The 16700-nt window shown below is 38.9% G+C and overlaps 1 protein-coding gene across 3 annotated transcripts in view; it reads left to right on the top strand.

Annotated features, from left to right (window-relative positions):
* L3MBTL2 (L3MBTL histone methyl-lysine binding protein 2) overlaps positions 1–16700 on the top strand; it is a 45359-nt gene that overhangs the window by 25586 nt on the left and 3073 nt on the right. For 2 of the 3 annotated variants that reach the window (XM_058190108.1, XM_058190109.1), the window contains 9 exons: positions 1284–1372; positions 3543–3774; positions 4275–4351; positions 6072–6176; positions 7834–7981; positions 9529–9611; positions 10714–10948; positions 14154–14219; positions 16135–16326. In XM_058190108.1, the coding sequence (XP_058046091.1) occupies positions 1284–1372; positions 3543–3774; positions 4275–4351; positions 6072–6176; positions 7834–7981; positions 9529–9611; positions 10714–10948; positions 14154–14219; positions 16135–16326 (1227 nt within the window). The remainder of the gene's footprint in view (positions 1–1283; positions 1373–3542; positions 3775–4274; positions 4352–6071; positions 6177–7833; positions 7982–9528; positions 9612–10713; positions 10949–14153; positions 14220–16134; positions 16327–16700) is intronic. The other variant, XM_058190110.1, reaches the window with a different exon arrangement.

Raw genomic sequence — 16700 nt, 5'->3', positions numbered from 1 at the left:
TAAGGGTGTTTTTTTAATAAGTTGAACAACTTAATTTTGCCTGGATATTACAGGAGTTGTATGTAATTCAGGATATCTGGAAAGCAGTGACTTTAAGAAGATTGATTTATATAGTGATTTGATCATCAGACAATGTAGCAATACTGCTAACATTTGTATTGATACTTTAATCTAGGGGTGTCAAACTCGCATTGTCATATCGTTGTCACGTGATGTATCGTGACTTTTTCCCCTTCACTAAAATGGGGGTGGGGATGGCCAACACGTGATGCCCACGGGCCACGAGTTTGACACCCCTGCTTTAATCCCTCTTATGCTTTGTGAAAATTCTACCAAATAAATATAAAATTTTTGGAGCACTTCCTTGCATTAGGTCAGACTTAGTCTGCTTTTCTGCTTAATTAGCACAATGGGGGGAAAGTAACAGTATATAATACTTTGCAATACAATATATACAGTAGTGGCCAAAATTGTGGAAAGTGTGTTTTCTAAAACTAGTTAATAACACCACTTTTTTTGGGAGTAGTACCATAAAATTATATATCAATGGAAAGATATCAAGAATGTAATGCAATAACTTTTATGAAGGATTTGCTATTAGAATAGCAGTTACAGTATAAAGAAGAAAAGTGAAACTTAGAAAAAATGATATATACAAAAATTATCACATCAGTTAAAGTTGGGTAACCTTTAGCATGAATTATTGCCTTACAGCGTCTTCCCATGGAGAACCAAGTCTTTTAGTTCTGCAGCTGTGAAACCAAGATTGAATGACTGCTTCTATTAACTGGGTTTTATTGCTGGGTCGCTTCTAACTAACAAGTTTCTTTAGTTGGTTCCATAGATTTTCAATTGGGTTAAGGTCTAGGCTATTCCCAGGCCATTCCAGCAATGGAATATGATTATCTTGAAACTCCAAAAAAAAAGTGGTGTTATTAGCCATCAAACCTCAAAAATACACTTTTCCCAAAAGGTTTCCACAATTTGGCCACTACTGTATGAAGATTGTACTTCATTGAAACAGTGAAATGGTATTATCTCTCTATTTAGAGAGATAATACCATTATTGAAAAATTGAATACATATTCACTACAGCAAGATGTTGATGCTTAATCATTATTCAGACCCTCTATTCAAAGGTCTCTGTACTGATTCCAGAAAAATGTTCAGCAGGGCAAATATAACCAAAAAGAATCTAACTAGAAGGAGTTTGATTCAGTTCTGTGTACTTCCACAGATATGAAAGGCATATTACACTGACTTTCTTAAATCTTTCTATACAGCTATCCATTCAAAGTTTACAAACTGGAGAGGGTACCTTATGAAAAAATTGGTGGGGGCTCGGACAATCCCAGTTGATTTCCATTTAAAGGTGAGGATGGGAATTCTAGCAAAATTATTCAAATTAATCTAGTTTTCCAGTAGCTCATTCAAATCAGGTATAAGTGGCAAGTAAATTAATTCCCAGTTAATGCTGCATAGAATACTTGGAGAGAGGATTTATAATCAACATAGTGGTGAAATAAGGTCAGTCTAATGTAATATATATTTTAACACTGTTTAAGAATAGCCTATCATAATGAAAAATTTTATGAATACCCTTATGCATCTAGTAGTTAAAACATGTCTTTTATCTCTGAAGTTCATGCATTCTCTGAATACAGATAATCCTTGATTTATAACTATTCATTCATGAACTGTTGAAATTATGACAATGATGAAATAATGAACTTATGGCTCGGGCCTAAAGTTATAGCAGTTACAGTTCAACACATTGACGTGACCAAAATTTGAAGGTTTGGCAGCTCACCCGTCAGACTCAAAAAACCCAAGAAATCACATAGTGATTCTTCCAAACTGATTTCTTTATTGTTCTACACCTGTAGACAGAATCTTGCCTAACTGAAGCAGTCTACTACTTACATGAAGCAGATACCGAGAGAGGCTATCTTCACTCTCTTTCTTTGAAACAAGATATTTGAACTGAATACTCCTCTGGAATGCACCCCTCCCTCTTGTGAATCCAGCCCACTGCATTCCATCACACTGTTTGCACTTACGACCATAGGAGTGCTGCAATTGCCACCACCTGCCTATCTCCCCCCATTTTTGGCTACTCTGCATCCTGCCTTACAGGGTGGAAGCCTCAACAAGCGGCAGCATTTGCTCAAGCCCCAGCCTTCAAACAAGGACACTTATTCTAATAAAACATTTTTAAAATCAAACAGTATATGTAAATTTATTTTAAAAAGAATTCAGTTTCCATATTTTCCACATCAGTGTAAAAGATGATGCATTAAGTTGTACTATTTATACAGTGAAAGTTAATGATCAAAATAAAAGATAAAAGTGAGTTTTTGAAAAATAAACCTAAACATCCGATTTTTGAAATAAAGGATTACTATAACAAAACCTCTATCTGTCATTTTGCTACCTTGCTGCATTTGCTGCAGGAACAAGACATTTTCCCCTGCTGGTTATCCTTGAGAAAGTATATTTTATAAAAAAAAAGTTATTTCTTTGTCAATCAATATGAAGTAATGAAATGCTGAATTTAAGGAAGAATGTTTGTGTTTAAGTTTCTCAATGAAAATATTGATCATTTTAAGGACTTACTGCTCAAAAAGTTTCATTTCAGTATAGTATAGCTATCTATTAAATCAGTTTATGTTCTCTAAATTATATTAAATAATGTTATTATTCATTGAGAAGAGATAGGAAGAAAACAATTTTTCTTTTTCTTTGTGTTATTTCTTTTAGGGATTAAGATAACTATATTTTACAGCTCTAATACTAGTTGAGAAATAAAATCAAGCAGAATTGGTCTTAAAGCTGGCGGGGAACGGGGGGGACAGTAAATCCTGCCCCTGCCCATGAAGGATTTTTAAAAACTTCAAGTAAGTCATTATTATCCCATCATCTCAATTCAGTGCAGAGATGGCGAAACCAGCTGGCAATAAACCACTTAGGGAGCTCATGGTCGTTGTGGCATCACTTCCTGATTTGCAGATTGTTACTTAAGAACCCAATCCATAAAATAAGAATAAAACTGCTACCCAATTGTGTTTACTTTTTCAGATTACACTGTGACCTAATCCTGAATGTGACTATTATAGGCATGAAGGGAAAACTTTAATTCCATTTTCACTCCCATTATTTAATAACATTTTCTTTTCTTCTGCTATTTTTTTTTTAATAATTGCAGCTGAAAAAGAATGGCTAACTCATAGGGCTAAGGGAAAGGTTTAAGTTTTCTACTTTCCTCATACAGTGGTTCTATTCCAGATCACTTCCCTATGCATTTGAAGAAATATAAGATGGAGGGATAGCTTCACAATAGGTATTTTTTGTAAATGACTAGGTTAGATCTTGGTTTTGGGATATAGTAATGTGCCAGTGTTTCTGTTTTGCAGAGTTGTGGGCTTTAACTCTTTTAACGGAAATTAATTTTGAAAACTCTGATTTTTGGCTTTGGAGTTGTGGGGTTTCCCAAAGAAAACAGTTGATTATCCACCTTCATGTCCACTTTCTGGTTTACTCAGATGACTGAGAGCATGAAGTATCCTTTCCGCCAAGGCATGAGGGTAGAAGTAGTGAACAAGGCCTGCATATCCCAAACACGAATGGCCATTGTGGATACTGTAATTGGTGGTCGGCTGAGGCTTCTCTATGAGGATGGAGACAGCGATGATGATTTCTGGTGCCATATGTGGAGCCCTCTAATCCATCCTGTAGGCTGGTCCAGAAGGGTTGGCCATAGCATGAAAAAAACAGGTGAGTTTTCAAAATGGATGCAAACAGCAATCACTCAGGATTTTCAGGAATTGGGGCCAGAAGTTTATATTTACCCATTAGATAGCAGTGGCAATCCATTCTTAATACTTGGTGAGTATACCAAGCAATTCTTATCTACTGTGGTTCACTGGGTATTGTTCTAAAACAATAGTTTTCAACCTTTTTGGATAGACAGACGGATGAATACCAAAGTACTCTTACAGATCAGCAATAGTTAGGAGAAATTGCACTAGAATACATTCAACCTAATTTTCTCTCCTTTTTTATAAATGTATTTCTTATTGTAAATACATTAAATTTATATTATATGCAACTAAGATATATACATTTATTGCATTATTTTGGAAATTAGAAATAATTTGAGATTGTTAATGTCCCATTGTACTGTACTATTTTTCCTTTTTAAAGATTATGAATAGCTAGACATCCCCTCTCTTCCAATTCTAACTGCTGTCTTTATATGTTTTTCCTGATGGAAGAAAAGAATAATGATATGGCAAACCATCCTACCTTCCGGAAAATCTACTGCGATGCTGTTCCATATCTCTTCAAAAAGGTAGGAATGAGTCTGATTCTCAGTGCTGTCCTACAGGATAGAGTTAGCTAAAATGAGTAAAAAAAGAAGTAATTTGGATATATTCTGTGAAACTATTGAAATCTTTCTTATGCAGTACAGTGAGGTGGATTTGGTAATGTCCAAGAAACACAGTATAAGAATTGGGCTGATGTAGGGTAAAGAAATGAATCTCTGGGAGCTAAAGGGAAGATTAAACATAATAATTTTTTTCCAGAGACACAGAACTGGCTTTTAGTGATTAAAAAAAAAATCATTCTAAGACTAAACCAGCCTTCCTCTGCTTTTCCCAGACCTGATGATGGCTGGCTAGATCAAATGCAACCCTCAACACCCTTCTACCCAGCTGATTATTTTCCGATCATCATCAAATTTTCATACCATCATGTTTCTTTCCATCTTCTCCATATCTGAGTGGAGAGAGGGGTGGGTGGGAGGCAGGGAGAGGGAAAGAGAGAGAGGAGGGAAGGCAGAGAGGGAGAGAGAGATGGGGGGAGAAGAGAGAGTTTTAAATATCTGGGAAATAATTGAGATATAAGTAGCTGTGATCATAGAGTGGTGTGGTGCCCTAATGGTGAAGATACTCACCTCCCACTTGAAGGTTGAGAGTTCAATCCTAGGTAGCGGCAGATATTTCTCTCCTAGGGTGCAAAGAAAAAATATCTGCTGTGAACTCCATGTGGTGTCAGGAAGGGCATCCAGCCAGTAAATACTTAGCTCCATCCATTCGCCCTGACTGTACTCTTAAGGGATTACAGGGTTGTAAAAAGAGATGAGATCAGAGGTAGGCTGTAGCCAGTTTGCACCAATTCGGGCGAACCGGGTTGTTGAATTTTTTACCAGTTCAGAGAATGGCTAATCCCACCTCTGGCTGGCCCCTCCCCTCCCTGGAGTCCCCCTGCATGCCCCATTTTAGCTTCCAGGGTGGTGCAGGAGGCCTTTCAGGCCCAAAATGGAGTACGAGGGGCATCGAAGCCCATTTTTGGAGTTTTGTGTGACATTATGTCTAATTCGCTTTTTTCCCTTCCCTTTTTTTGTTTTGTTCCAATACACACAAAGGGAATAAACATGTGTATAGCAAAACATGTGTTACTGCAATACTTTTCTGTGAGAAATACTTGATTTTCTGGAAAAATTTCTGGGGTGTCAACACTTTCGGCCATGACTGTATAATTCTACTCCACTTTTGCAGTTCCTGGTGTACTATTTAGGGTATGAACAAACCATCTTGACTTGTTGAAATTCTCATTAGCCATAATAACCCAACAAGGCTTGGGATATCAAAAGAAAATGTGGTTGGAATAACATCTCAGGAACACAGACAATATTCCATCCTCAGTAAGAGCTCTTCCTTTTATGTGCCGACTTCAGATCCAAATAGAAATATGACAAGTGATAGAAAATGTGAACTAGGTGTGTGTTTTTACATATATTTGCAGCTGAAATGGTTTAACATTTTGCATGTTTTTCCTGTAGGGTCTTGCACTATATTGTGATATTAAAGTGATAGCTCTCATCTAATATCTAAGAAGTTAGAATGATAAGGGAGCAGCTTGATCAAAGCTAATCAGTAAGCTTTATTTGAAAAGCAATTAAAACTTAAGGCTCTGCCCCGTTGGATTGAGTTGTTGATCAGTCCACAAATCTCAGCATCTTCCTATAGACATTCACATCTGTCACTTTCTCCTACCATCTATTATAGGTGCGGGCTGTCTATCCAGCAGGCGGCTGGTTTGAGGAAGGCATGAAACTGGAAGCTATTGATCCTCTGAATCCTGGCAACATTTGTGTGGCTACCATCTGTAAGGTATTGTGAAGAAGCAAAAGTGACTGTAGTAATATAAATATTCCTACTGGTATCCTTGGCCCTGATGGAATTGGGAATTACGTGCTTGCTTATAAAGCTTTTATTAGCTAATCAGCCTTATTCAGACATGGGCCATCCTTATATTGGACCTGGGAGAGAAAGAAATACTCACTTTCCTCCTATGTTGTTTCTGTTTTTTTCATTTCTGGGAAAAAAGTATAGTGAATAAAAAAATGGATTAGCTCCACTATGGCTTTTTATTGATAGCTCTTGAGCCTTCTTTCCGGTTGCATTATTAGACTTTCAATTTATAACTTCTATAGAAAGAATGGAATATAACCCTGGTTATTTAAACTTTAGGGCAGTGGTGAAATTCAAATTTTTTTACTACCGGTTCTGTGGGCATGGCTTGGTGGACATGGTGTGGCTTGGTGGGTGTGGCAGGGGAAGGATACTGCAAAATCCCCATTCCTTCCCCACTCCTGGGGGAAGGATATTGCAAAATCTCCATTCCTACCCCACTCTGGGGCCAGCCAGAGGTGGCATTTGCTGGTTCTCCGAACTACTCAAAATGTCTGCTACTGGTTCTCCAGAACCTGTCAGAACCTGCTGGATTTCACCTCTTCTTTAGGGTGTACCAGCCCCTTGACATGTGTAAGTAACCAAAATGTAACTGAAGTCAGTAAACCAAACAAAACTGAGACAGGAGAGTTTGGGGGATATAAAAAGGGGTGCTGAGATTGTTGAACTCACCACTTGTTTTTGCAGTGAATTTTTAGACACACTTTTTATTTTTATTTATTTATTTATTTATTTTGTCACAACAGTATATATACGCATAAGCATGAAAGTAACTATATAATATATAAGCATATATATATAAGCATAAGCATGCAATAACTATATTAATTGGATATAATGAAAGAAAACAATAGGACAGGAACGATAGGCACGTTTGTGCTCTTATGCATGCCCCTTACGGACCTCTTAGGAATGGGGTGAGGTCAACAGTAGACAGTTTTTGGTTAAAGCTTTGGGGATTTTGAGAAGAGACCACAGAGTCAGGTAGTGTGTTCCAAGCATTAACAACTCTGTTACAGAAGTCATATTTTCTGCAATCAAGATTGAAGCGGTTAACATTAAGTTTAAATCTATTGTGTGCTCTTGTATTGTTGTGATTGAAGCTGAAGTAGTCTTTAACAGGAAGGACATTGCAATAGATGATTCTATGAGTTAAACACAGGTCCTGTCGAAGGCGGCGGAGTTCTAAGTTTTCTAAACCCAAGATTTCAAGTCTGGTGGCATAAGGTATTTTGTTGTATTCAGAGGAGTGGAGAACTCTTCTTGTAAAATATTTCTGGACACGTTTGATAGATATTTAGGAGCCCAGTTTTTCTTTTTTTCTGTGAACTAGGGAATCACTATTTTTAAAGTAGGTTTTAAAAAAGTATATGCTTAGGCTTCATTAAGTTCTTTGGAAGAAAAGTTCTCCATGGAAGAAAAGCGAAGAATAAATTTGTATAAAATAAATGGGATAACATAGCAAGCTACCTAGCTTTGGCTTTTCCAATTATATGTCTGCTTCAGATTTCTTCATTTGACTTTGGTGAGGTTGGGAATTGCTACCATAAAATATGTCTTTATCTAATATGTTTAGGTCCTTTTAGATGGTTATCTTATGCTTGGCATTGATGGCACAACTTCCGAAAGTGATTCTGAATGGTTCTGCTATCATGGGTCCCTGCATTCCATTTTCCCTGCTGGCTTCTGTAAGAATAACAATATAGAGCTGATTCCACCAAAAGGTGAGGTCCCCAATTTGCTTTTTCTTAGTTTGCTTTTATAGAAAAATTGGCAGTTCCTTTTTATAAGATAGTTTGAGGGGGGGGACTTGTCACATTGGACCAGCCTGTCATAACCTAGTGCTTTTCATGGCAAAGTTAGAGTTCCAACTTATCTGAACAGTAGAAGACTGGACAAGGCTGTTTTATCCTATATTTGTGGGTTTTTCCTTTTGGCATTAAAGACAGAATATGATCAGCTGCTCCTGTCCTTTTCTCTTGGAAGGGCAGGTTTGGTCAGAATCCTCTTGCTGTCCTCTGGTTGTTCTGAAGAAGAATCTTTCTTTTCTTTTTTTCATCATTTTTTTATTAGAGATGGTTATGCAAATGTTTATGTTCATACTAATATTTCTCTTTGCTCTTTTAAATAATTACTTTATTTTTAATTTTTTAATTAAATTTATTGACAACCCATCCTAGCACAAGTTAACTCTGGGTGGTTTACAATATTAAAAAGAGAAAATAATACAAAACCTATATGCAATAAAAAGATAAACACTGAATCCTACCTAAAGGATGGGGAAGGAGGGAGTTAGATGAGTGGACGGATGGTGGGGGAGGTGTGATCTATTATTAATCTGTCCACATCCCCACATTGGAGCCCTAAACCAAGTGGCACAGCCACATCTTTAAGCTCTTGCGGAAAGTCAGGAGGATGGAAGCCAACCTCATTCCAGGGAGCAAGATATTCCGAAGGACAAGCACAATGGCATAGAAGGCTCTTCTCCTGGACACCATCTACCAGAATACCCTGTCCAATGGGGCCCGCAGCATGCCTCCTCTTCTGGTGCAGGTGGGGTGGGCCAAACCCATTGGGATGAGACATTCCTGCAAGTAGCCTTGACCCACACTATGAAGGGCTTTAAAGGTGCATCTTGAATTGCACCCAGAAACAAACCAGCAGTCAGTGCAGCTTGTGGAGGAAGGATATTAAATGGGTCGTTCTTGGGGGCCCCAAAATTGCCCACACCACCACACTGCAGCAGCTGCAGCTTCTGAATGCTGTTCAAGGGTAGCCCATGTAGTGAGCATTTCAGTAATCAAAATGTGAGATGACTAAGGATTGAATAACTGAGCGCAGGGTTTCCTGATCCAGGTGAGGCAGCAACTGGTGCACAATCTGAAATCGTACAGTCCCAGTCCTAGCTGTGACTGCCACCTGCTCTTTGAACAGGATTTACGAGTCCAGAAGAACCATCAAGTTGTGGACCGATCCCTCTGGGGGAGTGCCACCCCATCCAGAGCTAAAAATATCGAAGTACTGGATCTTGGGGCTCCATATAATAAATTCCACAATTATTATTGCTAATCTGTATTTTACAAAAATAGTTTTGATTTGTATTCCAATAGATTATGTCTTTCTTTTTGTCAGTTATACCTATGAGGATGAAGCATTGATTTTGAAAGTTGCCACTATGTCTTCTGATAATGCCCATCTTTTTCTGATGTTGGTGGTGTTAGTTTTTCCTTCTTCTTTCTCATGTCAGAAAACTCCCAATTTCATATTTTAGGATATGATGCTAAGACCTTCAGTTGGGCAAGCTATCTAGACAAGACTAAGTCAAAATCTGCACCAGCACGTCTTTTCAATGTGGTGAGTACTGTATTCACAGGCAAGATGATAAAAACAAATCAGTCTCTGTCCTGATAAATAACAGATAATATTTAATGGAAGCATTTGTGTAACATTCCAACCCCTCATCCACTTCTTCCTTTTTTTCATGCTGGCTTCCATTTTTATTCACAGTACCAATCCTTGTGAAAAAATTGTGAAATCAATAATAACCAATTAAATATAAAATATAATTCATATTCTACTACGAATGAGGCTCTATAGCCGTGATGGTGAACCTATGGCACGTGTGCCCAAGGCGGCACGCAGAGCCATCTTTCCGGGCACACGAGCTGTCACCCAACTCACCTGCAGCTGCGCATGTGCATGTGCCCCAGCTGGTGTTTGAGCCTCCGGTTCCCATGCGCACAATTCAGGCGACCCAGGTGGTCTTTGGAGCTCTCCTGCGCATGCATGTGCGTTTGTGCAGGCTTGCGAGAGTACTTGTGCACAGCACACGCATACGTAGATAGCATTTGTGCATGTGCATTGCACGCATGAAAACCATGCACATGCATAGATGTGCGATTGCATGTGCAATGCACAGGAAAGCTGTGCGAAACCTGAGCATATGTACAGATGTGTCAATTGCGCATGGAGCGTATGGGGGGCTGCACAAAAAACCACATGCATGCACAGATGGTATGGTTGCATATGCAGTGCACAGGGGTGTGCAAAAGCCATGCCCATGCGCAGATGGTGTGGTTGTGCATGCAGTGCACGGGGAGAAGCCGTGCATTAGCTTGCAAAGCCGCACATTATCATGCAAAGCGTGTACCTATTTGGCACTCGGTGAGTAAAAGGTTCACCACCACTGCTCTATACGATCTAGATAGATAGAACCTCTTCATGTTCAAAATGCTTTCTGTTTTAACTTGAGCTCTGGAATTAGTGCGTGCCTATGTTTGCATTTTAATTCTTTCTTTGATTCATTGAATATTTTGTGCCTAGACCATTTTATACTTTCCAAACCTGTTGATAAATTTTCACAATAAAATTTAATGTAGAAACATTTCTGCAAGGATTTAGATTGCCAGATTTAAAGAATGTATAACATGTAATGTATTTGCTTTTATCTTTTTAGGATTGTCCAAATCATGGCTTCAAAGTGGGTGCTAAAATAGAAGCAGTAGACCTGATGGAGCCAAGACTTATCTGTGTGGCAACAGTAAAAAGGATAGTCCATCGGCTCCTCCGAATTCACTTTGATGGCTGGGACAGTGAATATGACCAGTGGGTAGACTGTGAATCACCAGATATCTATCCTGTGGGTTGGTGTGAATTGATAGGTTACCAGCTGCAGCCACCAGTGACTCCAGGTGAGAAAAATAAACAGTTGCACTACTGGATATGAGAGAGAAGCTTCAGCCCAACCCAAACCATATTCTTACTCTACGTAAAAGCTTTGAACCATTGCGAGGGCTAAAGAGGTAGTTTAAGAGAAGTTGGTGTCGGCAGTTATTTTAATAGGAGCTCCCTTTGGAGTGGGATGGATCCCTAACATATGCCATTTTAATCCATAAACTCTGCTGCACCATCCCTATTGTGCCATGCATGCTAGTGCTTTCAATCCAGTGCCATTTCCCAAACATCATAAAAATAGCAGTGTGCTCTCTCTCTCCAGTTGAGCTGCATTTAGTAGGGCCAGGAGGCTGTCCGGACAACCTGCTAAGGGGAGGGTGCCTGTCTCACCTTCAGTCATTTGCATCCACTCAACTAGGTAGACCAGATCAAGAAATCAACTCCAAGGAGGTTAAAACTTTTACTGTGGTTGACAATATTAATAGAATATTGGAATTCTGGACTCTACCAGACTAATTTTTTTTCTTTATTTTGATATGGCATTAGCTGCCAATGTGCATTCAAGTAGGATGGTGTCATGTCCTACAGGTAGAGTGGTAGATCCTCATGGTTCTTGGGTTTCCAGGTAACAGTTCAAAGTGGTGCTCTCCTGTAAAATCTGCAGGGATTAATCCTGCTGAATCTTACATTTCGCTTTGATTCCATGCAAGCTGTTTACTTGGACATCAATTTTCATGAATTATTAACTTTCCAGTCTAAAATAAGCTTGATGCAAGTAAATACCTGATAAAGAAATTGGCATTTGCCACATTCCAGAAAGTGGAATAATTTTGTGCATAATTTTTTAAATTTAAACAGTGTTTGTAGAAAAGTATAATGGACTATGGTTGGACTACAAGAGGGGTTGAAAGCGATATGTGCTTCTGCATCCTGATGCTCAAATGGTAATTTAATGGAAACTGCTGACTTTTTACTTAGACTGTTCACTATTTTCTAGAAATACTTCCACATTTTCTAGAAATACTTCCACAGAAGAAGTATTATTATATCCACAGAATACTGCCCAGTGGTCCTGTTTAGGGTCACCCGGTCTCTCCTTGGGAAGGGAAGTCCAGAGGCCCATTTACAGGACCGTGAAGGAATTTTCCATGCATCTGGAAGATAAAATCGGTCAGATTTGTTCCCAACTGAATACCAAGCATAGTACAAGTCCTGTAAAGATGCCAGGGGAATGGAATTACCCAGTTATCTGGGAATGGCTTAATTTTGTTGAATCTGAGAAAGTAGATAGGCTCCCTACAGAATATAAATGCCACCACCTGTGTATTAGATCCATGCCCCTCTTGGCTAATTAAGCTTTCCCAGTGTGTGGGTGGATCATGTGGGTGGATCCAAGTAATGGTGAATTCATCCTTGTTTGAGTGTGTGTTTCAGGTTCCTTTTAAAGAGGTACTGATATGCCCCTACTCAAGAAACCATCATTGAATTCTACCATTCTGGACAACTTTTCTCCCATTTCCCCTTTTTAGGAAAGGTGGTTGAGAAAATGGTGGCATTGCAACTCCAAAGGATCATAGAGGAAATTAATAGATTAACTAGACCCTTTTCAGTCAGGTTTCATTGTCGATATAGGGCCAAAACAGCATTGAGTTCCACTCATGAATGATCTCTGGCAGGAGTAGGATGGAAGTGGTGCATTCATCCTTGCTCTTCTTGATCTCTTGGCAGCTTTTGATACCATTGACCATGGTATCCTTTTGGGCTAACATAGAGAGCTGGGGTGGGTGGCACATTTTTGTGCTGGTTTACCTTCTTCCACCGAAACCAGTCCCAGTTGGTATTGATAGAGAGAGGGAGAACTGTCCAGCTCATGGCCCCTGCTTTGTGAGGTGCTACCTTTGCTCTTTTTTAACATCTACATGAAACCATTTGGTGAGATCATCCCTTGCTACAGAATGAGATATCACTAGTATACTGATGATACCCACTTATACATCTCCATCCTGGGTGAAGTAAGTGAAGCTGTGCCTGGAAACTGTGGGGGCATGGATGGGGAACAATAGATTTCAGCTGAATCCTAGAATGATAGTGTAGCTGTGGGTGGGCCCCTCTGTATCCAGGAGTTTATAATCTTAGATCTTGAATGAGGTTGTACTACCCCAGACAGACCAGGTGAGTAACTTGGGGGCTCTTCTTGACTCACGTCTCTTGTTCAAAGAGCAGGTGGCAGTTGTGGCAAGGAGGGCCTTTGCTCAATTTCATGTTATGCACCACTTACGCCCTTTCCTGGATAGGGAGATTCTCTGTTCAGTCACTCATGACCTGGACTATTGCAATGCACTCTACAGGGGGCTATCCTTGAAAAATATCCAACCACATGAGAAATTCTAGGTATTCAAAGAAGAGTAACAACTTTGTTCTGCAAACTGTATTGGGTGCCAGTTTGCTTCCGGGTCCAATTCAAGGTAGTGGTTGTGACATATAAAGCTCTAGATGACATGTACATGACCTAGAGCCAGGCTACCTATGGAATTGTCTTCATTCCATTACATTGGCCCATTCTACTCAGTCAGGGAGGAAAGATATATTACAGATCCTGTCAATTAAAGAATTCCAACTGGTGAAATATCACCCTGAGGAATATGCTACCTCTGGAGGTGAGGCAGGACCCCTCACTCTCCTGGCCTTCCAAAAAGAAGTTAAAATATGGCTCTGGAGCCTTGCATGGGGAGCCCAGAGGAATATGCAGCTGTGGGGCTAGTTGCACCCTGAGAGCCCTCCTTTCACCTTTTAAACTAATTTTTAACAGAGTTTAATCATTCTTGCCTCCTTCCAAATTCTATTTTTTTAAACTTTTATATGCTGTTTTTACATTTTAGATTTGTATACTGCTCAGAATCCCTCTCTGAGGCAGATGGGTGGTTCAAAAATATGATATGAGAGAGAAAGAGAGAGATTCAGATCAAATTTAGTATACCAGATTTCAGAATGAAAATACACAAAGGCAGCAACACTGGGCCGTGACACAAAATAATACAGAAGCCTGTTCCTATTCTTCTCCCTCAGGCTATGAAGTTCTTACACAACAAGTTCCAAACCCATTAAGTTAAGACCTGATCCAGGAAACAAGTGGTAGCTATGTCTTTATATTTAGTTGCTGCTTATTGCTTCTTGCATCCTGTTCAACATACCATTCTAGACTACTTCTTCTCTTGACAATAGAACCTGAATCACCTGCATCTGCCAAGGAGGTTTCAAAGAGGAAGCGAAAACCATATGGAAAGAAAAGTAAGAAGCACTTTCACTAAGTATCTCTGTTTCATCTTAATCACTAGGGAGAATTTGTTAATTTGTTCTGCTGAATAGAGCAGGGTCTGAAAGGAAAAACAAGAATCTACCTCAAGATAAATAAGATGGAATGTTTCCCTGGGTCAGTTTCTCTCTGTGTGATATTCACTGCAACATCAGTCAATCAGGGAGTATTTAGCAGGATCTGGAATGCAATCGGCTATTTTAACAGCATTATGAGCCCTGGGCAAAGAAGTATATTGGGGCCCCTACGACAACTACTCACAGGAATAAAAATGTAAATGGTCGATAAAACTAAACATATATTTGCATGTTAGTTTTAATAAAAAATGCAATAAAATGTAATAAATATGTTGCTGTATTTATATGATACAAGGTGCATTGAAGGGTTAACATACACAGATTAGTATGGGGCCCCTATGCTCGTGGAGACCATGGGCAAGTGCCCATCAGGTCCATGCATTAAGACAGCCCTGAATGGCAGTGAAGGATGTATATGTTTTGCAGGCAAAGACTTCATGTTGAAACTTTGATATATCCAACTGATAGGAAAATTTCTGTAAGAAATTCTGGAAAGGAACTTCAGGGTACCTGAACCATACCTGTTCTTATGCAGGTATTGCTGAACCACAATTCTTAACTTACCATGAACAATGGAGAGAGAAGCTGAAAACTATTAAGTACCATTTGAAATGCAATGCTGATTCTGAACTAAATGTCAGACTTAATGTGAAGCATTTTCTTACGCTGTTCATCAGGATTCTTTTTGTAATTAGATTGAGAAATATTTAAGCCACAAATTGCCTGTTTCCTTTTTTTGGGAGAACCTGCAATCTCCCTGTCATATAATAATTTATCCCTTCCACTACAGTTGTTGTAGCAGCTTTGCAATTTGATAGACAAATTACATACTAATTGAGGTCTGCTAAAACTTTGTTGTTAAATTGATACTAACTATGTGTAGCTTGGTTAGATGGGAAATATGCATTCAAGATTGTGAAAGCATCTTTGTTCTATAAGAGCCTGCTAATTGCTTAACAATCACATATCAATGAGCATAAAATTATCGAGCTTTTCTCTGTAGTCTGATAACATTTACAGGACATCACAGGAGGCTTTACTATGACTCTTTCATTCCATCTTTTCTGATGGTCTTTGCTTGCATCTTGTGGCACTTGTATCCTATGTCATGGTTAACTAATTAATTTGTCTCTATCCCTCCTCATCAGCATTCAAAATGTAGGCTGGGAGTGATATCTAGAAGAAAGAAACTTATTTCTTACAGCTGTAGATGCCACAAATTAAAATCCGGGCCCTTATAGGTATAAATGATTACTGTTTTACTATTTTAACGGGCACTAGTTTTACATGCTTACAGCCTCAGCTTGCTCCCACTGAAGACGTATTTTCAACTAAGCCCCCCAGAGTCACCCTGTTGTAGAGGAGATGGATGCATAGAAATTAATGAACAAACAAACAAACAAGTTAGAGGGACCTTCTACCCATCATAGATATCTCCAAGGCATTTAATAATATTTATGCTTCTGTTGAGTTACCCAGGCAGATATATTAAATAGATATGTCAGTTTCTAATAATTATAATTTTAAAAAGTTTAGATTATTAATCCTTATTGAGGTAATCAACTAGGATCTCATCTGTATCATTTCAGCTGCATTTTGGGAATTACTTCACATTATTTGCTTTATATTTTTTTCCAAAATTGTAGATTAGTTAACCATGAAAAACAACCATGTTTTATGTGCAGAAAAAAACATTGATATAAGCATCCCCTCCCTGTATACAACTGTACAGCTCTGATACAATTGAGCTGCTATGAGGTCTTTGACAGAATTGTGAGGTGGGTGTATCACTGTTTTTATTCAATTTGCTAAGGAAAAAAGATGACTGCCAAAGCCCGTTCCATCAAGGAGGCAGCTAAGAAAGTGATCGCTCCAAAAACAAAGGAAGAAACAAAAGTTACCAAAAAGCTGCCTACTTCAAAATCAAAGGAAGGAACACCAACTGTTTCAAAAATTGAGGCAACACAAGCTAAATCCAAGACTGCTTCAAAACTACTGCCTAAAAGTAAGGAAAAGGATATAGTGCTTCATTTCTCCAATTCGTAAACATGAACAGGAAGAGCGTAGTCTTAAGAAAATTGCTAACATGCACATTTCAACTTGCTTAACTGCAAGCAGTTTGGGAAGGTTTTCATGGACAGGTTTGCAATGTAACTTGTCAGAGCTAACGTGGTATAGATAGTTCTCTACTTATGATTGGTCACTTAGTGACTGTTCAAAATTATTACAGGCCCTGATCATGGGACTTATGATCCGGATTCAAAGTTATGATATCCACCCAGTGATATCATGTGATTTTGGGTGCTCAGCAACCAACCCACATTTATGGCCATTTGCAGCACCCTGCGGTCACATGACCGTGATTTACAACATTTTTGC

Source organism: Ahaetulla prasina, chromosome 7, assembly GCF_028640845.1.
Source record: "Ahaetulla prasina isolate Xishuangbanna chromosome 7, ASM2864084v1, whole genome shotgun sequence".
In the NCBI taxonomy this organism is placed as follows: Eukaryota; Metazoa; Chordata; class Lepidosauria; order Squamata; family Colubridae; genus Ahaetulla; species Ahaetulla prasina.
Note: the sequence above shows the minus strand (reverse complement) of the source record. Positions and strands in the feature narration are given on the sequence as shown.